Genomic DNA, 27,070 nt, shown 5'->3' with positions numbered 1-27,070 from the left:
TTCTGTCCTTGTAAAGCAGAACCGGGAAATGCAAGTAAGGAATAAGCTACCTCATGGAAAAAAGCCTAAGACAGGGAGACTGAAAAGGATTTGGAAATCTGAAAATCTGGATCAGACAACGGAGGAGAGGTGAGAAAGTTCACTGCCCTCATCTGACCTCCAGAACTGCCTCTCACATGAACATTGCATGAGGAAGAAATGATTCCTGCTGAAAGCTTGCGTTTTGGCCATTTCTGATAGCCATACCCGATGACGGAGAACACCATCCTGGTGGCGCTGCTTTAGGTTCCCAAGACAGCAGAGCTTGGCCCGAGACTCCAGTTCAAAGCAAGCTGGATGCACAGCACAAAGTACGGCTTAGGATCTGACACAAAGTTAAGCCGATCTCAAACTACAATTAACAGCCCCATGGCTCTGGGCAGCTGAAGCTACAGAATCACTGCAGAGGAACAAAGGACATAATGAAACCCAAGTACCAAAGAGGGAAGCTCAAGTGGACTTTATTATAGTTATTAGAATGTACAGGGACATTAGTGCACTGATTCTTACTTCATTTCTCAGACTCAACACAGGAGCGGTCAGACACCGAAGTACATGTACCAGCTCTTTGCTTTTTGCACATGTAGCATGTGTAACGTGGGACATCTTTAAATCATTTTCTGAAAGATTCTTGAAGAACAATGTAGTCAAAACCAGGTTAAATGATTTCTTCATACTGCTGGGTATTTCAGGAAATGCTATAGATTATTACTTCTTTTGTTAAAGATGTTTGCTAAGAAGTGCTAACAGGGTGGTAGGATACAGATAACTGATTTTATCATCACCGTTATAGTATTTAAAGTCCATTCTATTCCATGATCTGGAAACAGTCCTTGAAAAATTAATTATAACACTATTTCTTTATTACAAATATTTACATACTATATATTAGTACAGCTTTTATTTCCACACTTTAACAATTCCATCCCTTGATGCAGTTACTATAAACCCTTGCGTGGTCTGGAAAGTTGCAATATCTGTGATAATATCATGATGACCGACAGGAAGAGACTCTGGACCCTTCCGAGGGGTCTCATCAGTGGGCCCCAGTTTTTGCTTGTTTTGAATTTCCTGTACAAAAACAAAGTGAGAAATATTATTTACAGAAAGGTGAGCATTTGCAAAGGGGAACTGTCACACCTATTAGATTGTCAGTATAAAAAGACCAAAATATCTCTTCAAACAAACAAATGCCACCCAAACACAAGACCTCTCATCCTTTGATAGTTTTCTTAGGATTACTCCTTGGTTCGTTCCTTGTCATCATACACAACCCGAGTCTTAATCTGAACTGACATTACAGCTCTCTGATTAGGGAAAGAAATTTTTTTTTCAACACACAGCGCCTCAAGGGTTTTATAAAAACTGGTTCAATAGCATGAATGTAATTGTTTAAGAACTTCCGGTAAAACACTAAAATATCATAGTGCTTAGGTAGACCCTCGCGGAATTTTTTTTTCAGTCACCTCTGAAGTAGCATTCATTCAATTGAAGTGAAACAAAACATTGTGCTACTCAACAACGAGCAACACTGCCAGTTCCAAAAGCCACTCTGAAGGATGTCATAAAAACTGCAGAGTTCTTCTACCATGTTATTTTGGTACCAGTACACCTCACGTTGTCTTGCTAAGATCCTACACAAAAGACCTTGCACAGACTGACCAAAGCCAAGAGCGTTAAAACATTAGATTTCAATATCCCAAAAGTAATATACGAGTCTGGCTTCTGATATTTTTTCTTTTAAAATAACTTCTTCCTAACTGCCTGAAAATGCAACAGTGACATCATCCATAAAAGGTAAGAGAGACACAGTTATGATTAAAGCCATCATGTAATTAATACAACCCATGGGGCCATCCAAAAGGCAAGCAGAATAGGTGTCTATCAAACAAAGCAAAATACCTGAACCACCTCCGTGCCCTCAATTATCTTCCTGTAGTAGGAAACGGATGGGCAATTAGAACTTCCAGCAACAACATATGATCTCTCAGGGTAGGCTAGATCCCAAAACCTGAAGACAAACAAGATCAAGCTGAGATGTTCAATTTTATCGTCTTAATACAGCTGTTTAAAAGCTGTCTTGCTGTTATGATGAAAACAAGTGGGCCCAAACGCTACATGCTTTCTACACTTAGTGGAAGAGTGTGATGTAGAGAAATCAACATTCATATCAAGCTTACACATGAGTTACAGTTTTATTTCCCATCATGCAGCGTACCAAGAATTTAAAAAAGGGTACATGTTGTGTTTCAGAGAAGCAAGTAGTTTTGCGCTACTTTTGCTAAGAACCATTCTCTCAGCTCACTGATGCTTACTAATGAACACATCGTCAGCATTATTGTTTTGACTTCTTGGAGCTTACTTAGGCACTGCTTGGCAAAATTTAGTGCACCAGCAGGGGTGGAGGGGAGAGCATCAAACAAAATTTATTACCTTATTTTCATGTCTGAGCCTGCTGTCAGTAATATGGGATTACCCGACGCTGGACTACAATATATTCCATGGATGCTGTTAGGAGAAGGCTAGCAGGGAGAAGGGATATACAAAAATAAGTTATCACCACTAGCCGTTGCCATGCTTCATACAGAGAACGCATTCTTTACCACATTCATCCACTCAATTTCCAAACCTTTCTGACAATGCCAAATTACTTTAATCTCAATACATTAAGCTAAATTGCTTCCTTACATTTCACAGAGCAATGCAACGGATTTAACCCTCCATAATGCTTTTTGGGAATCTTGGAAATGATGTTCTCGATGGCAAATGAGAGAGATTATTTCTAAAAGAATTAGGCAAGCAAATCATGCTGAAAAGCATGATTTACGCTATGAAGCCATTAAGGGGCAGACATACAACAGAAAACTAGCTTGAATCCTTGCATGCAAAGTGCGTCACCAAAATTAACTCGACCTGCAATCTTTCTGGCACGTACGAGTTCAAGTTTAGGTAGATTCCAGATCTGCATTAACAACATTTGTCAAAGTAGCTGTGGTTATTTTTGTGCATGTGTTTGCGTTTTAAGAATGATATCCCAGATTGCTCCTTCCCCAATTAACTCCCTGAAGAAGCGCAACTTCATGCTTTAAACCAGCAGTTAAGTGTAGTAGTGGCACTATATCATAGAAACAATGTGCAGAAGAGCAGATGCTTACAGGAGTATACACAATCCCAGAAACAGCAAGTAAAAGTAAGTACAAAATGCCACACCATGAATTTTGCCTTTGCCCTAATCTTGACAGGCTTGACCAGCTCACTGGTTTTCCAAGAACGTGACTGGATATAGCAAGCGAGTGTTACAACTACATTCCACAGAGAGTGGAAGATACCAATGAAGATTCAGGTTACACTGCTGTTCTACAAAGGGGGTTTCATTTTGACAGCAAAACAATTATGGTGCCCAAATAAATCCCAGGGGAAGCTCCTGGTGCCAAACTGGCACGGCCATGGAGATGGGTAACTGTACTGATACACAGCAAGGAGTACGAGGTGATTGTAGCCCCCGCCACACAGCAGAAACTGGAAAAGAAAGAGACCAGACCTGCAGTTCTGAAAGAGGCGGTGCACTGCTGGCCCACAAAGTGAAGCGTCGATCGCCAGTTTCCATATCCCACATGGAGACTTCATTATTGCCTTGAACAGCTACAGGAAAGACATTGCCAATGCAAAAAATATGAAACAGGTCGGTTGGCTCTTTGCTACCTGTTCTACTGACGTGACATAAAGGGTATGACATAGAGACACTTTCCACTTGCTCTCTGCAGCGTCTGCGTTAGTCTTGCTTTAGCAGCAAAGCCATGCATGTGTTTGGTTTGGTTTACTGCTTGGAAGCAGCTTCACTATAGTTAAAAGTGTCTAATTTAAGAGAGTTTAAATAAAACCTGCTTTAATCTCCAACCCTTTTAAAAAGGTATTAAAACCTCACTTTCCTCGCTAGATAACTTCTCATCCTTCTTTGAGAAGGATGGATGGCCTGTTCAGCAGGGACTTTGGAGATTACCCCCGGGCAGGTAATGCAGCAATCCCAAGTTCCAGAGTTCAGTAGCTACCATGATGTTCCACCCCATTTTTAGTGTGGACTGGCAAAGAATTCTGTTCAAGGGATTGCCTGGCAGCAACCTAGCAAGCAAGGACTTTTTAATAATATTCCAGAGTGATGAACTTTGTCACTCATTTATTCTTTAGCAGGGAGGAAACAAACTAGAAAGCACAGAGAAGCTTGCTTTATTTGTATGGTTTTTCAAGAAATTTGTTTAATCTCCCAGGGTGGTTAATAACTAAAATAAGAAGTGATGCCTAAGAAGCAAGTAAAATATGAAACTCAAATTACTCTCATTTGAGAGCAACTTTATCAATTTTGCTGTTGTAGGATTAGTTTAAGCTACTCGTCCATTTCCAAATGTGTTCCTGACACAAACACTTAGAAGTATATGACAGCGCTGCACACAGTGAGGAAGAAGCAGATGTGAGCATACCAGATGAAGAATCTTGGGGAGATTCTCGAAAGCTCTAACCCGTGACACAGCTGTGTTAGATTCAAGTGGGAATTGGAATGAGACAACCTTTCAGTCTCTGATCTACAGAGGCACTGAAGGCAGTGGCAGGATTCCCATCAACTTACCAATGTATGTCATGAGTTTGGGTTATATCTTTTATAATATTTTGTCCTTAAAAAGTGATGTGGTAGATGTGGTAGACAGCACACAGGGAGAGATCCCCATGAGAGTTGTAATACTCAGAAGATGAGAACTGTAAAGGTTGTCATTTTTATAATAGCTTAACTCTGCTTCCCCCTGCTTCTTTAATTTCAAAAAGAGCCAGGAAGAGCACAGTGGCAGAAAACAAGTATGAACCTTCCCTTTTTCGTCTCCCCAAGCAAAGCATAAGAAAAACTACAAGGAAGAAAAAAAAAAACCAACAAACCAATAACTCCCCCCAGGGCTTGAAGCAGAAGCCGAAACAGAAGCTCCTTTAATCACAACCTCTGGCCACTCTTTTACCTGCAATTACCCAGGACTGATAGACAGGATGCATGAGCAGGCGTCTGATTCGGGCCTTGGAAGGATGAGAATGGCTGGAGATGGGTAACTGAAACCTCATGTCCCAGCACGCCATGGTACCATTGCTTGTTCCTGGTGAGAGAAAGCTCCCCATAGTCAGAGGGATAAAATGTAGGGTTTTGCCCATATCCCTGTGCTCTGTTCCTAGGGAGATGGACTTCAGCCTCAAGTACTTAGAGGGCAGAATACTTCCACAAATAGATCAGGAGGTGTTTCTCTCCTCTTGTTTGAGAAAAGCATATTCTAGTCAAGTTAGATCAAGCAAAAGCTTGAGCTATAGTTATTGTAAAAGAAAACCAGAAGTGGTGGGAGGAGAAGCTAAGAAGAAACACAGGCTTACCAATACACAGCCAGCATTGGTGTATGTCCACAGCAAATGAAGTTATGAGGCCTAACTTCAAATCATGTTTCAGTGTCCAAGCATTGCTGCTAGATCGCAAATCCCATCCAACCAGAGATCCATTAACTGTAGCGTAAGCCAGTACTGACTGGGCTCCTGAATTGAAGTGATGCATATCTACCACACAGCCATCATCCTTCAGATCCAAGGACCTAGATTAAAAGAATAAACTAATTTAGAAGCAGATATGACTCCCTCCAAGTTTAAGACTCCTTCCAACAGCTAAAGCTGAGCAGCATATTCCTCTTCATGTCACTTCTAAAGGCACGTGCTAGAAAGAACTTTCCGATTTTAGTACAACAGATGCTTATGCTCCCTCAAATCTCTCTGCCAACAAGACCTGCAAGTCTTCTACAGGCTAGTAAAACGCTGTCAGCAGCAATTTGCAAACAATCATACCTCTGTGCTCTGGGTCTCTCAGTGTGCTTGGTATTTCTCTCCTATTCATGCTCCATGTTTATCAGATATTCATCTATCCAGAGTGTATGGAACACCCCTCTCCATGTTATACTGCTAGCACTTTCACTTACTGCATGTGCAAATGGACACCTCCTTCAGGCACAAATGCAGAGTTTACCAAAAGGGAAGATCTGGTTTGTAGTTTCCATCTCCATTAGATTTCGCTTATTTAATTTCTGAACTTAATCCCAAATAAGAGAGGACATTTGAGACCGATACCTTACTTTTACTTCGGACAGAAAAGAGGTCTTTGAGATGGCTACTAGATTTGCTGGGGCCTGGACACATCTCTCACTCAAGCTGGAAGATTAAGCTGTTGAATCAGTGCCAAATATTAAAAAACTGCTTATATGGAGATGGGTAAGAAAGAGCTAAACCGTCCCCAAATACTCCCCTAAAGAATATCCTATCCCCCGTATCTTTGCTACCTTACTCACATTAAAAGCCTGGGAATAAAAATTGCAGGCCTGAAGCCAAATGATACGTAGATTTGTAAACGTTTATCTAACGACCTGTAAAAGAACCTCCAAAATTATAAGTATTAACATCATAACAGAGATAGTAAGAAACTACCAATCCCAGCGCGTAAATAAAAAAAACCTGAGAACTGGTCAGACTGACTCTTTCAAGTGCAGTGACAGAGGAGGCACCAATAACCAAGAGCCATGAATTCTCAGCCCTGCACGGTTGCCTTTCAACCCTTCTCTATGAAGCAGGATAAGATCATGGATTACAGCCTTCCAGTACAGCCTGGGCTCAGCCAGCAGGAAGCCTAGAGTAAATCAAGGGATCTAATGGAGGAATATACTAAGAGCTTGAACTTTGCCGTGAAATTTAACTGCTCTAAGTACATACCTGCTTTGTATCGGATGAATTTTAGGAGATTTAGGGAGCTTTGAAGCTTCAATACCAAGAAGCTGGATGGCACCATTATCCGAAGCTATAGCCAAGTAATGTGAGCCTTGGCAGAATGTAAGTGTCTTTACATGTCCTCCAATCCGAGAGTATGTCAAAATTGATCTAAATAGTAGAGAGAGGAGGAGAGGAAGAAAAAAGAGGAACTTTTTTTGTGGCACGTTAAAAAAAAAAAAAGAATTATTTCTCTCAAACACCTACTTAAAACCAATGACTCTTGAGAGAGCTCTCAAAATAACATTTTCTAACTGTTCCAAAATCAGAAAGGAACATAGCCTAAGTTGCCTCTGCAAGCTTAACTCCTCATCTTTGAGCCCCTAGGTTATAAACTGTATGACAGTAGCATACTGCAGTCCACAAGACTTTTTTCAAAGTATTTTGAGACAGACATCCTCGTCTCCCAAAGCTCTCTCTCACAGCCCCATACCACCCATGTTTCAACCAACAGTACAGCTTTCCCGCATCAAGTATCAGTGGATGAGACAGTTAAACATGAAGCTAATTTGTTCCAAAAAACTCAGATGGCTTTAAACAGCAGCACCAGAATTTATTTATGTCTGTATAGAAATGAAATGAAATAGGCTGTAATTACTACAACTGCTAAGCGGTCCCTTTGCATTTGCAAGCAATATTTTTTCTTTTATTAACTAATTGAAACAGAAATCTCGTATTTTCTTGCTGCATGCAAAGAGGAACACCAGTATATTTAATTATTGAAATCTCTAGCACACCCACAAGTGATTCATACTTTGCTCCCTGCTCTAATTTATTTTGCACTCTAAAACAGCAGCCCCAAAAATCTTATGAGTTTTAAATCTACCTGGTTGTAGTGGTCTTTCCTTCCATTTTTTGGCTGTTCCAGATTTTCACCGTGCCATCGTTTGAGCAAGTGGCAAAAATGGAGTGTTCATCAGAGACGCGGATGCGGTTCACCGCAGACTTGTGTTCATGAAGGTGAGCTACCAACAATCCTTTAGGCCGCCATCCTGCAGGGAAAAACAAACCCATAGAGTTTGGTGTTGATTTCATAACTTAATAGGAACATGAAAATCCCTCTGATCCCATCCACCAACAGCTATATTTGGATATAGTCATTACAGCTGCAAAGCACAGAAGGCACCAAAACCACAGAGCTAACATATTTTAAATATTAAAGGCAAAAGCCTGTTTGCCCAGTTCCAAACTAAACCCTCTTGGCAGATCTGGGTAAGAGTTTTCTTTAGATGGGTTCCACGTACATTCAATGAAATTACAAAGAGCTCTTCATAGACTTTGTAGAAATACTAGTGCACCATTCTCCTGGTAGCAGCCTTTGTAGATTGCTGTGCTGCAAATGCCAATCCCATAAAGGCCCAAAATGCACATAACAAGAAACACATTTGAACAGACTTAAGTTCCTGGATTGTCTGTAGAGGGCAAGTGACAGGCTCAGTGGTGCACTACATTCTAGTTTGCAAGCCTTATGTACCTAATGAAATGAAATAACAGCTCTTCTAAATCCCATAGAAAATTTATTCCAGAACTTCAAAAATAAATTGAGGAGTTGAGCTGCCACACAGTAACTCTTGCCGAGAAATTGCCAACATTTGTGTGATGTTTCCTTCTCTGAAACAAGCAATGCAGAAATACCTGGCTGCACTTCTAACATGCATCTACTATAGTGAAGGATTAACAGCAGACAAGGATAATGAAAGACACACCACACTAAATTTCAGAATAAGATACAAACTTTAAATATGAACAGTTTTCTGGCACTCGTGTGGCAGAGCAGGTCAGCTGGGACATGTATTTGGGGACATGTTATTTCATAGGTTGTAAAACTCTCTTTAGAAGACATACTCATGGCTTAGCCAAGCTCAGTCCAAGTTAGCTACGTACAAATGTTGTCTGGTTGGACTATTTTCCTGCTGATTTTCCTGTTACAGGATGGCAAGTCATGTGCCATACACCCGAGTTACAGACAACCCGCTTCAGAAAACTCACTGGAACAAGGCGCACAACCTGAACTTCAGACCAGTGGTTTGGGTCTGTTACTGTGAAGGTAAAGAACTTGCTTCCAGGCCCTCTTTTGTAAGCCGTTCAGGTATTTTGCCAAATATGCATTCTACATAATAGGCACATTTCCTAAAGTAGTAATTTCCTCTTTTCCTCATCTTTTGCATTTTTCCTTGAGATGATGATGTCTTGACTCAAGTTATATATATCTATATATTTTTCGTACAATAACCTCAGTTGCCTGTGATTTACCTGGAGGTGGGGGCTTGCTCTCCCACTCAGCATTCTCCATCATCTGCTTGGCCAGCCTCTCTGCATTACACTGCTCTCGCTTCTGCTGGATCAGCTGCTGAAGTTCAGTTTTGCAAGTGGTGATGCGCAACTGGTGTGCAGATGGGGACGCCGAACTGCTCAGTACCTGTATGGTGGGTTTCCTGGGCTGAACAACCATTCCATCAGATGCCTGTAAGAGGTAAGCACTTAAAAATATATGCCTTACATTCTATACACAGATAAATCCTGCTCTTAAGATTACTGGGTCATACTGAAAAGTGGAAAAATCTTTTTTACTGAATTAATTAGCAATGAATTAGCATTCAAAAAAAATGCTTGCATGAAAACAATTTAAAATAGTGAAAATTATTATTTATAGAAAAGTTAACCATTCACTTATTCTACCCTGCTTGCCTAGTCTGTTCTGTATTCTATTTGTAGAAACTATAATGTGCCGTGCACACGTCTTAATGGGATTATTACAGCAGCAGTTATTGCTCTCAAGACTGACAGAATTACAGGTTAGCTCTTGAACGATTATTTGTTTACATTGGGCTTTCAAATAAAAGCCTAAAGTGTTTAACCTCTTACTTCAGAGTGGACGCTCATTTAAAGCTAGCAGAAGTTAATCGCCAACTAGAAACAGAATAGAAAGAAGTGTTCAGAGTCAAGAGGTGCCTCCACAGCCTGCAGGGCTCCCACCCATCCCTCTGTAGCCAGTATTACAGGTACAGGATATCTAAATGCAGCTATGACATGATACAGCGGTTCCACGATAGCATCATGACATCTCTTCTCTTCCTCACAACATGTATTAGGGCATGCAATTTGAGGAAAAGTCTTCCCTGCCAGAACAGCTTACCTAATAATTAGCTAATCCATAAAGCCCCATTTCTTCATTCAAATCATCTATTTGTTAGTGAAGCTCTTCTGTTCAAGAGACTAAACTCACTTCCATCCTCTCTCAATCCCTAGTTTAAAAATAAGAACTTGAAATTCAGCTACTCTGCTGGAGAAGACACCAGGGAATAGCACCAGTGTGAAATAACCTCCAAACAAAACAAGAACGCCACATCCCTATAGTCCCACTTGGCTTTAAAACAATCGAATCATTTCGGTTTAAGATGCAAAGATAGTATTTTTCAGCAATACCTGTGGGGAGGATGACAAAGTGGCACAAATGCCAGCTGAGGACTCTGAACGAAGAGGTTTCCCAGCCTGGATGGCTTCAGGATCAGTAGTTTGCCCATGTCCTTTGGGTATTGGCTGGGAGATGTTAGTTGGTTCTAGGGACCCAAACATGCTTTTCCATTCTTCATTTACATTTGAATCTTGCTTTACATGTTTTCTAGCTGTAAGCAATCAGGAGGGAGGAGGGGGAGGGAGAAAAAAAAACCACCCATAATCATGACAACGTTCACTCAGGCTGGTCATTATTTTCAGACAACATGGAGCCCAATGTTTACATGCCAATTTACTATTCATATAGTTAATAGAGAAAACCATACTGCTAGGTTGTTTAAGCCACCTGACAGGGATTTATGAGGCAAACAGAACACACGTGGCCAGTGCTCTGTTTACACCTACTTAATCCTACAGTTGCCTCATGCAATAAATCATTCCAGCATAGGAAAGTTTTGCATCTAGAAGTTTGGAGGATTAAACTCCACATGATATTTTTTTCTTATGAGAGTTACTCCATTACTGGCATACGACAGGGATAAACTTGTAATAGCACAGTATGCAAATCATGGTCTGTGTCAACTACAACCAGTTTTCCATCACAATCACCACATCACCTGTAGATTCAAGAATGTTACCTGTAAATAGGAAATTTATTTATTTTCAACAAGCAAAACGAAAACATGGGACAAATTACATGTGGACAAAGTCAGCGAAGAAGTTTAAGGTGTGAAGACTATGCAGGTGACAGTTCTGGGTGAAGCCAATCAGTTCAAATACAGACTTCATATACTAACTTTTAAATCCTGTCCACTCCTGACTCCACAGGATGCAAAAAACTGAAAAGTCCTGTACTTACGTACTTTCCTTAAAATTATATGCAAAATATTTGCAGTCCAGCATCTGATAAGATAGATATATATTCTGATAGACAGCAGAAACGTAGCCTTCATAATTTACACTGTTACCCTGGGTCACTAGAGTCCTGTTTGTCACAATCAGCTTAACAACCTGTGCATATTACTACAGTAGATGCAGTCAAACTAATTTAAATACTCTCAGGGGCAAAACAGACCTATCTTTCACTGATCCAGAGAGCATTCCAGAACCTCACATTTCAAATAGCAGCAGTAATTGTCTTACTGCAAACTCAGTGAGGTGGTGATAGTTATGTAGCCTGAATTACTGAGAACACTTGCTGAGTAAATTAAAGACTTAATTCTCTGACCCTGAAAGAAAGGCTATACTTTATCTATACAGACGACAAAATATACCAACCACGTTTGTCATCAGGCTCCTGCTTTGTTTTAACAAGATCCACTTGTCTCCCAGTTATTCCCAGAGCTGACAAGTCAATCACCCCCTTCTGACTGCTGTCATGCAGGTGGCTCTGATCCACTATATTGGCTTTAGCTTTATTTGATTTTAACATAAAGTCTTTCAGTGCTAACAGCTTATCTTCTTCCTCCTCAGTCATCCCCTACAGAATAAAAGAAGAGATATTATTTACTTTTGACCAAGAACACGCATCATGGCATGAAGACATAAGAAGCAGTGAGATTAGTGACTGGCTCAGAAGTGGAAGGACAGCGTGCATCCCCGGAATTCGAGACATCAATCTATCATACGAGACTTTGGGTAAGCTGCTGTAGTATAAGAATATCCTTCCTCCTCAGGAACAGGGTAGGAATAGAGAAAGGGCAGAATAGCATTTTAATATTGGATCACTGCCTGGTGCAATCTGCTTTGCTGCCACTTAGGCCATGCTTACAGCTCACAGCCTATAGGGAAAAAAAAGGAGAAAAACCCTGAACCCCCCCCCTCACACACACACTCAGGTGCAGTCCTGCCTCTTCTCAGTTCTCACTACTTTTGTGTGGGTGATTCTTAGTGTTCCCCTCTTCACACACAAGCCTCAACACTTTCCAGCTCCCTTTGGCTTTTGCACTATTACTTGCATGTCTATCTCTTCAACAAATGCGTACTCTTCTCTCCAACACAGTATACAACATGTACACTGATACCATCACAGACGTGTCAGAAATCTGAGACATACAACTGAAGTCTTTAAAAAGGGGATGTACTTGGGAAATCCAAATGTAAGGTTGCCCTATTTCTGGCAGATCTTTTCAGAATCTTCCTTAACTTCTGAACTCTTTGTCCTACAAGCACATACTGAAAACAAGTTAATGGGACTCAGACTGGGAGTCCCTCAGAGCAGCCACTGCAAGGTTAGGGTCTGTGGAGACACACGGAGCCCACGAATCTCATGCCTGACTTTCAAAGTACAAATAAAAACCAATCACTTGTGAAAGTAGCTTCTTCAACAGCTGTGCAATGGCAGGGTCCTCTGGGGGTGGGCAGTCAGGGAGAACACCATTCCTCTTCTTCTGACGCATTTGAAGGTGTCGGAAGAGGCTTGTGATATCCTTTGATCTTAAGACATAGTCAAATATGGAACGGCTGACAGGCTCTTTAAGTACACTTAGCAGGACTATTTCTTTATCTATCTGCAATTCAGAAAGAGAGATCAGTCAACACAGAGGAGGATGATATAAACATAGGGAAATGTAGCAGTAAATGCAGTCATCTCATGTCTACAATGTTTGCACTTTTTTTTCCTAGGCTGAAAGTCAGTAGCTGGACAACTGCAAATATTAGTATAAAAATCACTCTCTTCCTCTGAAGGCACATTCTAAAAAACAGTTTCCAGCTCAGTCCTGAAGAGTTGCTTTCAAACTTACAATAACAAAAGACCATGCAGGACTTCAAAATTATTGCACATGATTGTGCCAATAATCTAGATTCAACTACTCTTCTTTTGTGAAAATAGTATCTTTCCCATGTTGATCACATCAGATTCTATCCGTTCTCTTTCCCTGTTCTCCCAGCAGTATCAGAACATCTACTTGGCATTGCTAGCTGGGATTAAAAATTATACTACTAGTACAATGATATCGCAAACTTTGTCTGTCTTTGTCCTACATTTACCCTGTAAAAAAAACAACTAGAAGAGCTCTTCCCTTGTGTCAGTCAGATTACCGAGTTTCCTCCTACGTATACAAGAGAATTAAGGATGTACAAGAGTATAATTAAGTAATATTCAAAAGCATATTAGGACATTAGTAAACAGTCATAAGAAACTGATGAGTTAAGGCATAATTCAGAGTCATTAACTGGGGCAGTCCTTATAAAGATTGCTCATTTCTATTAAAACAGAAAAAAATCAAACAAGTTTCTGTTCTCCCTGGTGGTGATTCAGTATCTGTGTTAGCGAGGCAGGGCTGGAATACTCGGTCTTGCAGATGAAAGCATAAAACATAGAAACACTTGTTTCACAGCCAACTTTTCATGCCTTTTACACTCCTGTAAACTAGCCCAATGTCGCATGAGTTTGGTTGTAAACAAGGCAGAGAAGGGTTTGTTTATTTAAGGCTTTGCAAAATGTTCTGCAATTTGCAACAAACTTGAGACAACAGTGTTTCAAACAGGGAAGACAACAGCCATTCTGTCAATGTCTGCCAGACATTGCTGCCTCTATACTTAATTGAAAAAAAAAAATAAAAATCCAACATTCTTATAGGAAGGACCATGGCCAAGACAGACTTAAGAATTATGACTAGTCAAGATATATTCACATGGATATCATCTGAAATATTACCTGTATTATTGGTTGTGTGATAAAAGGATGGAGGTATGGCATTAGCTTGCAGTAGACATCAGCAATATTCAAATACTGTGCTACCACAGTGATAAATCCAACTGCACCATAACGTATCCAAAGATTAGGATGGCACAGGAAAGGTGCTGAAAGAAAATTAGGCTGTTAAAATATATTCATGTTAAAGAGAGGGGATCATCCTCTATATGGCAGCCTGTAATGCCATTTCCTTCCCCTAGAATTACCCCCAAACTTGATTACCTCCTGCAGAGGACCAAGGTTAAAACACTCATACTAAGAAAATTATTTCATGGACTTCACTGTGCTGCTCAGCTTCCTTGCTGTTGCCAAAAAGCATATTTTTTCTATTTATTCATTTCAATCCTTAATTTTGTACTCCAGATTTGCAAAGGACACTAATCCCAAAATACTCAAAATCTCAAACTTATTATGGAGAATCCTCATACCAGTGATTTATTGTTCTCTTTTTAAGTAAATACTTTATTCGTCCCTTCTTCCCCTCTCTTCATTGAATAGTCACTACTTACATTGTGAGATTACCAGGCTCAGAATTCCATCTCAGTTATGTGGGTTTTAAGAAGTTGTAATCAAAGGACTATCTAGTCATAAGATATAATCACAGATCATCTGTCCCAAATTCTGGGTGCATTTGAAAAGCCATACCATTAGGAAGAAGCAGACTACATCTCAAAAGATCAGCTGATATTTTCTTTCCCATAAATAGCTGGTAAATCTTGTGCATGTCTAAATTAAACTGATAAGCCTGATGAGGAAGGAGAGACCAACTCTGTATTCAAGGTTCTGTCAAGTTAAATGGGGTTTTATGGTGTTAGAAATAGGATGAGAAAGGATCACGTATTGTCCAAAGGACTGGATTCCCCCCTTCCTCAAAGGCTGATGGGTAAGAGTTTCCAAGTTATGTGCCTGATCAACTTCCAGGAGTAACCAGGTGTTCTTCATTCCGACTTCCTTTATAGGAGGTTGGCATGAAGAACAAGGAAAGATCTTAAAGCAGAAAGTTTTTGGACTAAGTGTTGTTTGATGCTGTCCCATGTAAAATCAGAGAAGATGCTTCCAATTTGTTCCACCAAAATTATTAGAGTTCTGAACACTAACATGGTCCAACCAGCAATAGTTGACAAACACAATTTTGTGCAGGTTCTAAAACAGAGGGTTGCATATTGGACAGCTAAGCTGACAGTGAAGTTTTATGTAGTATTGAGATTTCTTTTGTTATTTAGGAAAATAAGGTATTCTCCAGTATTCCAACTTACCGATATCACAAGCAAACTCATAAATATGGGGCTTTTGCAAGAGCCCCAACTGGCACATACAAGTAAGAGCATTGAGGGCTTTATAAATGACAAATTCTTCAGCATCACTGAGACCTTGCTGAAGCAGAGGCTTCAGTATTGATGAGCTTTGCCAGCCGACGTAAGCAGCAACACCTGAAACAATGAAAGAACACATAAAAATCCAAAGTAGCACTTCCTTGCCTTTCCTCACCAAAGTTTAAAATTGCTGTCCCGCAGAGACACCTCAAAACAGATTATTAGTCATTAGAATAAAAGGAAGCTGCTTTCCATTTGAAGTTAGACCAATATTTTGAAAACCGTTTGATAAAAGCAGATCCCTGTGTCCCTGTGCCCGCAGAGATCCTTCCAGATGCCAGGCATAGATGTCAGCACACAGCTGGCCAGCAGAAGTCTGGAACAGCAAGGCAAAACCAGCAGTGCTCCTAAGGGGTGGGGATGCAGTGCCTGCATTTGTACACGGAAAGGACAAGTGAGCAATACCCACAGAATGGTTAGAGTTGGAAGGGACCTTAAAGATGATTCAGTTCCAACCCCCCTGCCCTGGGCAGGGACACCTCCCACTGGACCAGGTTGCTCAAAGCCCCATCCAGCCTGGCCTTGAATACTTTGAAGCGTGTGACAGAACCTAATAAAAGGTTCTGCTGGCAGGATTTTGTCTTTTAATTTAGTAGCAAACATAATACGAGTATCATCCAGACTCCTGAAAAGGCTGAACTGGATACTGGACTAATTATCAGCAAGGAAAGTCTGTAACATACATTCATTTAGCCACAAAGAAAGAATCACTACTCAAAAAGGAACTTTTAGAACTGTCTTCTAAAACTTTTCCAGCCTGAAATGGCTGCAAGATTTGCTGTTTAATTAACTAGTCTCAAATTATTTGCCATCATGAAGCCACCTTGACTGTAGTTTCAAAAATAAATCCAATTTGAAAATATATTTCAAAATCTTAAAGAAAGAAGCAAAATGAAAGCCTTGAAGCTGCTGGACAGCAATGTATCAACTGCATGGCAGTAAAAGAAACTGCCTCCTGTTCTTCTTCCTTTCCCACATGAAAGTCACTGGCCACGTGAAACTGTCATCCGGAATTGCTTGTCTGGATTGGATAACCCAATCTACAGTAATTAATCTCTGGCAACGGTAAGGGAGATGGACCTTGTTGGATTTCTGATCTTTCCTCTACCTTTACATCTATCAAGCTAACATTCCTTCCCACAAACTGCCCAAGTCCTCTGATTGTTCTCAAAAGAAAAAGAATTAGTTTTCCATTGAATAGCTCAGGCTCCTTGTTGCTGCTGTCGTATGTGGTACACAGCATAGACCGTAACTGGCTCTGCTTCTAACCCAGTTACTTGGGATTGATAAATACCAGAAAATTCAATGTCTTCTCAGCAGAATCGAGATTAAACATAGAATAACTTTATTACTTTTACTCTAATAAGTTAACAATAAATATACTTGTTCATGTATTAATGCTGTGCTTTGTAACCAGTTGCTAAATAGAAGAGAGGAAGAAGGGAGAAATAGCCCAGGTAAGAGAAATCCCCTTGGTGCCGCTGTTACAGAAGGGCACCCGCGCACAGCCACAGGCAGCAGGGCCTGCACATACTTAAAGACGAGTTAGAGAGCAAAGTTTTGAAGATGAGCAAACACCTTTAAGTAAAATAGTATAAAATAGTGTAAAATAAAAATATAAATTTTGAACTTTATCTGAATTCTTATGTGGAGGTTTTGAACAGATACTGGGAGAGGAGGAGTTAAAAATACAGGTTACATGTCTTGACTTTTACACTTAATTGCCTCATATATCTCTAAGTGCCAGGACACCGTGACCATGCTTTGGCTACCCCATTGCTCCTTCTAACAAATTCTGACAAGTTATTAGTATCTCATCTTGGCAGGGTTTGCCAGCACAGCATTTTGTGGCTTCCAGTCATAATGGAACGTGTGCCTACCATCATGGCCCTGCTGGACATTTGATCACACTTTTTTTTTTTTTTATTTGCCATACACCTGAAGTACCATTTTTCTCCCCAGGTACTGCAATAGGAAAGTTTTCTTGAACCGCAGATCTTGAGCGCCCACTTTCAGCAACAGTCATGTGCAATAATTTCCAACATACGTGGAACACCAGCTATACTTAACAGCTGATATCATCACTGGTAAGGTTTTTTTAAATTGTTATTAAGTTTTCTGAGCTGACAGGAATCTTTAAGTGAGGTTTCAAGGCACTAAAAAAAATTTTCAAATTACAATTTTTGCCTATATCAATGCATAGTTTTCATCATATGAACAGGTTGCCAGAAATTAACGAGACCATGCACACGTGAAGTGATGCATCTACTGGAGAGCGTCATAATTTAGCTTTTTGAGTTAGTGGCTTTAGCAAAGACTCAAAAAAAAAAAAAGGTATTTAAAGTTTATTTTTTACCTTAATTTAACCTAGACTTAAATGCCTCAGTCTCGTTTGTATTAAATATTTGGACTGAAAGAAAAATATATTTGTATTTACATTGTTTCATCTTCACTCCCTAAAGAAACATTTACACCCAATAACTCAGCAAAGACTTTTCCTATAATTTATAGGAAACTTTGTAAGAAAGGACTTTTATATGACTGTGTAACTGTTTCCAGGATATGCAAAAATTAATTTATTTACATTATTATCTCTCTACTCTGTTTGGCTGAAACCAAACACTTACCAACAATGCTGTCAAAGAAAGCTCCTCGGAGATGCCAGTCATTCTTATCATTTAAGAAAGTGATCATATGAGACAGAAGAACGTCGTTGGCTTTCTGACGTCCAAAAAAGACACAGAGACGAGTTATTCCATTTTCCATCAGCGTTTGTTTCACGATATTCTCCGGGTCACTTAGCAAAGTCACAACTTTCTGCTGGACCATTTCATGCAAGGCTTGCAACTCTGCAAGAGACAGCAGGATGAGCATTTGGGTTGGAGAGAAACAGTATCTGCAGGTGTAGTATCTGCTGCTAAAGGAGTTATACAGATAGAGCTGGGTGCTCTTCAGGATGGCCTATGATGGGCAACACAACAGAACCTCAACAATTCCAACAACTGGCTTACCAAAGACTTCAGACTAAGCCTGAGGTAGTGGCAAAGCCAAAGAATATAGAAGACATTCTTCCCAGATCGATATATTCTAAAATTGTCATAACTTCAACTAAGATGATCCAGCTCATGTAATTTTTATATGTGTGTGTGTGCATGTGAAATGCAGATGTAAAGAAACATCAGAACAAGTCAGCAGCAATGTTACAACAGTAACAAAATGCTTCAAGGCAATTCTGGTTTGGTATGTTTATTTGACCACCAGTTTCAAAGTTTGTGAACTGACAACAGATCAAGAGTGTATCTTTAGTTAGGTAGATAGAATGGCTTCATTAAGGATACAGAGAGGAATAAACAACACTTGAAAAAATGAGTACTTCCAATTTCATCAAATATCAGCAGTTACCCTAACACCACCAACAAAAAATCTGAAGATGACCTTGCCCACAGCTTCTACTCCATAATGTGACTAAAAAAAAATATTTCTGTTAAATGGAAATAACAGAATTGTTAATGCACTGCCTATTATTGAAAGCTGTACAAGGGAGGTTCTCAAACAAGTAGCACAAAAATTTCAGCTATTGCTGTCCCAGCTTTAGCAGGGGTGATTACCATTTCCCTGCAGTCAGAAGACCAGCTAATTTGCTTTCTATCGTGACTCTGTCTGTCAGTCACATGAAAAAGTTGCCTTCTGGGTTCAAACTTCTCATGCTTGATGTCTAAAAGGGTAAAAAGAATAGAACTATTCAAACTTCTTTTTTCCTTGCGTTAATTCTTCCATCTCCAAGCTATTTTGAGGGGACAGGGGAGAGTATATCTTAGAAATACAGCCCGTGTGATGGGGCTTTCTCTCTCACTCTTCAGCAATTCCGAGCACCCCATGCCTTATGTGAAGGAACTCGAAGGTGATATTTTTATGTTTGGTTTCGGTAGGGTGTTGTGTTTTTTTTAAAGTATCATCCTGCAACTAGTTAAGAGATAACTGAAACATGCCTTTTTCCCTACCAAAGGGCATATGTGTGGGATGTTTACCAATTATGATTAGTCACAGAGAAATCTATTTAGCCCAAAAGAGAAATTACAGTTTTAAACTATAAAGTCTTCAAGACTTGCCTAGCATTGTTCTGGAAATCTATGCATCACTAAAAGGCACTGGAGCTGACACACAGGTCACTTCTAACCATTCCTTCTTCCCAAGGGAAAGAGAGATAAAAGTCATTCTTAGGATGTTATATCATTCCCTGTGCTACAGTTACAATAGCACAGATTACGGATGCCGTTGGGCAGTAATGCCGTTCATTCAGCATCTTCAGGCAAAAAGATAGACAAGAATTGCCAGGCATAGGAACTGAAAAGGAAGAACAACTGAAAAATACAGTACTATGACTATGACAGAATTTGACAGGTTTTTCACAGCTAACGCTGCCTGCCACCTCAATGGAAGCGGTGTTTGGAATACAGCCATGTTTTCGCTGCTGACTTTTTTACGGGACTGAGTGAAGCCAGCATCACAGTCAAATACCTTGAAAACTTTTGGAGAAGAAAAGCATGCTCATTTATACACTTTTTTGTCTTTTGCAATGTTCAGAACAGAGGCATCTATTTCTGCATGAAGCTGTAACGTACACGCTTTGATACTGGTCACGACAAAGCATTCTTCCCATTTAATAAAGGAAGGCTAAACTTTTAAGAGATGAGGAAGATCAGAGCTAACTAGGAGTTTTGGCCCATGATTTGCTATTATAAGCAGGCAAGGTAAGTAGAAGTGACATTACCTGTGTCATAGTTATCACTAGGGTGAGAGGTTTCATCCATTTCTTCACCATTTGGTTCATTTTCCATATTCAGATTTTTCAGCTGTACTAACTCCAGAAACCTCAGAGCTGTTTCTGCCAACAACGCTATGTTTTCTGCAAAGGAAAACATTTTGGTTAAGAATTGTTCTACTTTGCCAATTTACATCAGTCTGATGATTCCCTGATGAGATATTATAACTACTGACAATACCAGTCACGATGGGCAAATGGGGTTGAAATTACACAACATGCGCTCATCAACCCCGTTCTGTTGACCCTGACCCCAGCGAAGCTACCACGTACATCAAATCATAGGGTACTTTTGTCATATAAACAAGTGGAAAAATTGTAAGGATATGAAGTTTAGCAAGGACTAATTTCAGTCTTCTAGAACTAGCCCTAAATACCACCTAATCTCAGACTAACGACTAAATAACTTGATAGAACTTAAAGGCCGATTAACCTGAATTAACTAACATGTCCACGTGGTAAACTGCAACAAAACAACAATGACAAACCACCATGCCAGGATATGTATCCTAGGGAATAACAACAGGGTTACCCTTGACGGCTGGATTCCACTTTTAGAACATTAGCCCCCATATCTATCCACGCGATTTGGCACTGTCCTGCACTGTTTGGAAACTGCTGAAGCAACTCAGGCTACATTATATGGGTCAGGCCACTGCTGGCACTGGAATAATCCCATCGAGGCAGAAGTCCCACTTAAGCAGCCATTCTGAGTGTCGTCCAAGACAACAGCAGCATGCTAACAGAGCCTGTCCACAGCCGAGATCAAATCCTGTAAGTCACCAGCCTGCCCACTTCCAAAAAGTGTGCTATACTAACACAAGTTAACTCAGGTGTCAAGCTACCTTTCATTATATATCTTTATTTACTTGAAATTTAAATTGCTTTCTTAAAAGAAAAGCTATTTGAAATTAAGGTGACTTAATCAGATTTAACCATCTACAGTTCAAGTAACTTTTTTAAATTTCAGAAAATATTAGCTGTACTCAGTTTGAAAATAAACCACCGAACACAGAGAGCACCTCTGCGTAAGCAGATGCAACTGATTCTGGGGGTACTGAGACCTGTTGCCTTTCTGCACTTGCAAAAAAGGAGAAATGTGGAAGATCAAGGTGACGAAAAGCAATTGGTTCTATTCATTAACTATACATTACCTTCAATAATTAGTTCTACCAGCTTACTTAGTAAACAAAAGAAAAACATAATCTGAGACATTGTCAACCAAATTCTGCATTTATAACTTAAAAAAACCCAAACCAAACCCTGAAACGACGCACTTAAAAATATGCTAATCCTAGCAAATAAGGGTACATGGTAGATAGCAAATATGGGCATGACTACAAAGCTTATTCCTGAACCAGGCAGAACCCATATATCTGAATAATGTATGAAGAAAATGCCTACTATGGTATAAGCCAGTCTATTACATAGCAAATAAAGTAATTTCAGGCCCTGAATATCAGCTTTCATTTTGTGGGAAAATAACTGAAGCGTAGCAACACACCGATGCTTTAAGTTAGTTTCATATTTATTCAGTTCAATCAGGCCGCTCTAAGCAAGCAATCTGAGCTAGTGAAATGTCAATTAAGATAAATTAATAAAAGCAGCAAGGGGTGGGCAAGCTCAGAAAGCCCTGTTCACATACTTCAGTAGACAAAGACGGCTTGGACAAGTACTTTTCTTTGTTCTGCTCTTGCTTATCGAGGGAATAAAGCCAAGGCTGCTTCCCTGAGCGTGGGGCTCTGAATTCTGACCCCTGACCTTAGCTGTGGGCAGAGCTGCTGTGTGCTACATCCAAGCCCCAGCCCAAAGCACGCGTACACATTCTGCAAGTTGCTTTTACATACAGAACTACAGAGAAGAATTAATATTATTTTTTTAAAAGAGTTGATTCATCTAGCAGAGAGTAAACATGTTTTGTCAACTATTTAAAATGTAATTATTTACTTTGAGTACATACCTACACTGGAAACTCATCTGTTAGTGTAAGTCAACTCATTAATTATTAAGTTGCTGCCACCACCTGCACCAGTTAGCTTAAGTGAATACAGGTGTCTTTACCTGCAGTCATTTCTGAGATTTCTGGGGAGATTTACTGAAACAGCAAGCTACGTGATGACTTTAAGCAGAGAAAAAAACAGTTAAGGAAATACAGAAAAACCCAAGACTAGGAGTTTTGACTGGATTTCCTCTTACCAGCATATGCAAGTCTGACGATGGTGGCTTCATCCTGGGCCAAGTGCGCAATGCCTGGCAGAATGTATTCTGGGTAAATGTTAATATCATTGCGTGGCACCTCTTTGACGAGAGCAAGAACTTTAGTTAGTGTCCTCACAGATTCTGCCCTCACCCTGGGCACAGAGTCGTTGCTGAAATGTAACAGATAAGGAGTAATACGATCCAGAAGAATCTCTACACTTAATCTTGGTGCTAAATGAAGAATCAGTTCCAAAGCGGCCAGTTTTGAATCACAGTATTTGAGAGTCTGTAAACAGGAAGTTATCACAGACACTAGAACAACCAGCCCATTCTCTTTTGTCTCTCCCTCGGCTTTCTCTGTGCGATCATGCCCACAGAGATTGTGAATGATGTTGTCCAGATCTTTACGTATGACCAATATACGCTCATCTGCCGATACAAACGTTTCCTTGGCAAACTGGGCCATGTAAGGCTGAAGGAAAGTGTAAAATATTTCAGGAAATGCATTGTTACGTTGCTGTTTCAAATAATCTTCAGCTGCTAAACGTTTATCTGGCTCGCGATGGACCATCTGAGTGACCTTGAGAAAGGCAGAAGTAGGAGGGAGCGGGAGAGAAAGATTAAAGGTTTAGACATTTGCAATACAAAAAAAACCCCAAAAACCATCCCAAATCCAAACAATTAGCAATTTGTCATCAAAGTAGGTGAAAAAACCCACAAACAGACCACACAAATGATTCTAATGCTGCAGTCCATCCTTACCAGTTCTCTGATACAGCGGTCTTCAATTTTGTTTAGGACTTGATCAGGGGAAAAGAGGCCATTTCTGTAAGCCAAAAGCTGAGATAAATCAAACAAGGGTACGCCTTCTGTGAAGAGCTCTGCTATTACACAGCCTGGGGAACAAAAACAACCACAAGCAAAAAAAGTCAAAGATGTCACAGGATTAGGAACAGATACTTTAACTTTGCTTTCTATATGCAGAAAAGAACAAACTCTACGAAACTCTTAGCTTGATTAAAAATAAGGCAAATAAGTTGCTATCTTCTTTCCATGAGCTAATTTGGCATCTCAAGCTCCAAAAACTGGCTTTTACACTTGTTCCCTGAAGTATCTCCTGGTATTTTATGTTAAACATGCCAACAGCAGAGGAGTTTGGAATTAGGAAACATGAGGCAGTGACTTCAGCCACCTGCCAGCTGGAAAATACACCACCAGAAAAGGAACCCACACCACAGTCACATGGAAGAAGAGTGCCACTAAGTCTGCATGGATCAGGCAGTGGGTCAAAACTAAGCAGCCCTTTTACAGAAAGTAAAGAAATCACCTCTACTTCCACAGTGATGCTTTGAGACAGCATATATTCACTCACACAAGCTCATAAGCACAGTGAGAAATAATGACTGCTAAGCACAGCCCCCCTCCCTCGTTGTGTACATGACACATTCTCTTCAAAGGTCCCACTCCTGCAGTTTGCTCCCAAGGGTGAGCATCTTGCTTTATCAGTGGAGTGCCCTGCAAGTTTGGCCCTAAGAGCAGCTTGTAAAATGAAGTAACCCTTACCTTTAAGTTCAGATTTTCAATCACTTTCAGAAAAAAAAAAAAAAAAAAAGGCCAGACTTACGGCTTTCAAACTGCTCAAGATAAGCCCAAGACTCAAGACAGGCTCCCATAGTCGGACTCCATCAAGTATTTGTGAGTGGGACTATGACAGAAGCTTAGTTAGTTATCCAACTTCCTGCCTGTAGGGAAAATGAATTTAGAAGGGGCTTCTAAGGCCAATATTGCCAAATTGCCCTGAAAGATGCCTCAGTCGCCAGGCAGCTGGACCTTAGGTGAAGCACTGACTGGTTCCTCCTCTTGGGTCCCATGAGACATACGCTACACATCCCCGGAACCTCAGCCACAAGATGATGATGATCTGTGGCTTGCAGAACAATCTCTTTCACTGAATTTCACTGAATTTTTAGAGTTGGAAGGGACCATAAAGATCATCTAGTCCAACTCCCCTGCCGAAGAAGGATTGCCCAGAGCATGTCAGAGTATGTTACTCAGGACTGCATCCAGGTGGATCTTGAAAATCTCCAAAGAAGGGGACTCCACAACCTCCCTGGGCAGCCTGTTCCAGTGCTCTGTCACCCTCACCGTAAAGAAGTTCTTCCTCATATTTAAATGGAACCTCCTATGTTCCAACTTGTGCCCGTTGCCCCTCGTCCTTTCCCAGGGCAAAGTTGAGCCATATCAGAACTGTTTGTGATCTCCCTCCCCAGGTAACATGGTGATGCACTTAAGTTATATAGCTTACTGTACTGTGTCTGTACTTTTTCTGTGAATGAAAAGGTTTGGGTCTTATGCTTAAAATAAGCAAGATTTTCCAATGGTGTTCTCTAAGCCCACTGTAAAAAAAAAAAAAAAAAAAAAAAGGAACAGAAAAAAAACAAATAAAATTTTCTGCACCCAAACACACAACCATAAACAACACACTGCTCTCTCCTGATGGCTCCAAGTACCTGCAGAAAAGATATCCATTGCACGTTTTAACTCCCCTCTTGTTCGCTGATTGCTATTTGCCAAGTCTACCAATGGAGTCGAAGGGTCCCGCATGTTTTCCAACTCCGTAGCAAACATACTGCCATCCACAAAGCGCTCGGGAGCGATGTAACATGTTCTCCTCCGGGATGTGTCAAAGAAATAGTTGAAATCAGCGGGATTGTCTTCAGGAAGATAAGTTGGTTTAAAACTGGCAAAGTCGGTCAGAAGAACCCAGTTCCAGCTGGTGACCATGATGTTCTCCGTTTTAATGTCCCCATGGCGGACTCCAGATTTGTGTGCTTGGTCCACCGCGGTGAGGATCTGGAAAGCGATCCACCTTTTTTCAATGTTGTTCAGGAATGGCCTGGTACTAATGCGATCGTAAAGGTTGTCCCGCACGTACTGCCTGAAGAGCATCGCAGCCTTCTCGGACAGGGTCGCCTTCTGGAAGGGGAGGCAGTTCTGGGCTGAGTGTAGCCTTATCTTCAGCTCCTCCAGCTCCTGCTTGTAGCTGGTCAGGGGTAAGGTGGGATCCTGAATGGCAAACACCTTCACGACCACCAGTCCCTCCCGGTGCTTGGCCCGGGCGACCTTGAAGAAGCGGGTGCTCCCCAGGCTCTTGTCGTATTCGAAGTCGTGGATGTCGGAGAAGTAGCTGTCCACCGAGAGGATCTGCGAGGGGGCGATGCCAGCCAGCTGGTTCCCCATGGCGGCACCTCCTCCCGCCCGCCGGCACCGCACCGGGGCCCTCCCGCCTCAGCCTGGGGGGGGGGGAAAAAAACCCCACAAAACACCAGGTGGGTTTCACACCGGCTGCGGGTTCGCTCCGCTCCCCCCGGGCCCGGCCCCGCGCAGCCCCCGCTCCCCCCGGGCCCCGAGCGGGCCCCTCCGCCGCTCCCGCCCTTCCCCAGGCCCCTCGCCGGGGCAGCGGGACAACGGGGCGCCGCGGCAGCGGGTGTCCCCCCGTACCCTCCCCCGCACCACTCACCGGCGCGGCCCGCCCGGCCCAAGGCAGAACCGGGCCCCCCCGTCCCCCGAGCCCCGGCGGCGGGATGGAGCGAGGCGGGGACTCAGGGCGGCGGAACCGGCACCATGAGGCGGGCGGGGGAAGGGGCGGCGCCCTGAGCTCACATCCTGCCCCGCCAGCCCGCCCCGCCGCTGCGGGACCGGCCGCCGGAGGCCGTGAGGCCTAGGGGAGTGGCCGGCTGTCCCCGCAGCTTGTAAAGAAAAGAGTTTTGGGCTAATGTTACCTGCCTCGAACTAAAGTTTCGGCTTTTACTGTGATCCGGACTTTTTTTATCTGGTTATATTTCCCGGAAGGGTTTCTTACCATAGAATCATGGAATGGTTTGGGTTGGAAGGGGCCTTAAAGGCTGAAAGATCGTGGAGTTCCAGCCCCCCTGCCATGGGCTGGGACACCTCCCACCAGACCAGGTTGCTCAAAGCCCCATCCAGCCTGGCCTTGATCAATTCCAGGGATGGGGCATCCACAGCTTCTCTGGGCAACCTGTTCCAGTGTCTCACCACCCTCACAGTGAAGAACTTCTTCCTAATACCTAATCTAAATCTCCCCTCTTTCAGTCTAAAACCATTACCCCTCATCCTATCGCTCCACTCCCTGATAAAGAGTCCCTCCCCCTCTCTCCTGTAGGCCCCCTTTTAAGTACTGAAAGGCTGCTATAAGGTCTCCCTGGAGCCTTCTCTTCTCCAGGCTGAACAACCCCAACTCCCTCAGCCTGTCTTCATAGGAGAGGTGCTCCAGCCCTCTGATCATCTTCGTGGCCCTCCGCTGGACCCATTCCAACAGGCCCAAATCCTTCCTGTGTTGGAGGCCCCAGAGCTGGACGCAGTCCTCCAGGTAGGGTCTCACCAGAGCGGAGCAGAGGGGTAGAATCACCTCCCTCGACCTACTGGCCACGCTTCTGTTGATGCAGCCCAGGATGGGGTTGGCTTTCTGGGCTGTGAGTGCACAATGTCAGCTCATGTCCAGCTTTTCATCCACCAACACCCCCAAGTCCTTCTTGTTGGGGCTGCTCCCAATCCATTCTCTGCCCAGCCTGTATTTGTGCTGTTCCTGTTTTGTGCTTTGTAATGGGAAGAGGATACGGTGGTAGCAGTAGC

The 27,070-nt window shown here is 41.8% G+C and overlaps 1 protein-coding gene across 1 annotated transcript; it reads right to left on the bottom strand.

Moving 5' to 3' along the window:
- Positions 1-475: 475 nt before the first annotated feature.
- On the bottom strand, positions 476-25,657 carry PIK3R4 (phosphoinositide-3-kinase regulatory subunit 4). The gene is made up of 19 exons (XM_074150402.1): positions 24,928-25,657; positions 23,180-23,313; positions 22,415-22,997; positions 20,168-20,302; positions 18,024-18,245; positions 15,280-15,453; positions 13,985-14,130; positions 12,630-12,833; positions 11,602-11,803; positions 10,294-10,493; positions 9,121-9,331; positions 7,694-7,859; positions 6,814-6,978; positions 5,440-5,651; positions 5,040-5,171; positions 3,581-3,681; positions 2,473-2,561; positions 1,942-2,050; positions 476-1,110 (listed from the first exon to the last, which is right to left on the bottom strand). Exons 1-19 carry the CDS (start codon positions 25,655-25,657, stop codon positions 940-942), a joined length of 4,086 nt encoding a protein of 1,361 aa, XP_074006503.1. The 3' UTR covers positions 476-939.
- Positions 25,658-27,070: the final 1,413 nt, after the last annotated feature.

The sequence above is a fragment of the Numenius arquata genome, chromosome 7 (genome assembly GCF_964106895.1).
Source record: "Numenius arquata chromosome 7, bNumArq3.hap1.1, whole genome shotgun sequence".
Taxonomy (NCBI): domain Eukaryota; kingdom Metazoa; phylum Chordata; class Aves; order Charadriiformes; family Scolopacidae; genus Numenius; species Numenius arquata.
Note: the sequence above shows the minus strand (reverse complement) of the source record. Positions and strands in the feature narration are given on the sequence as shown.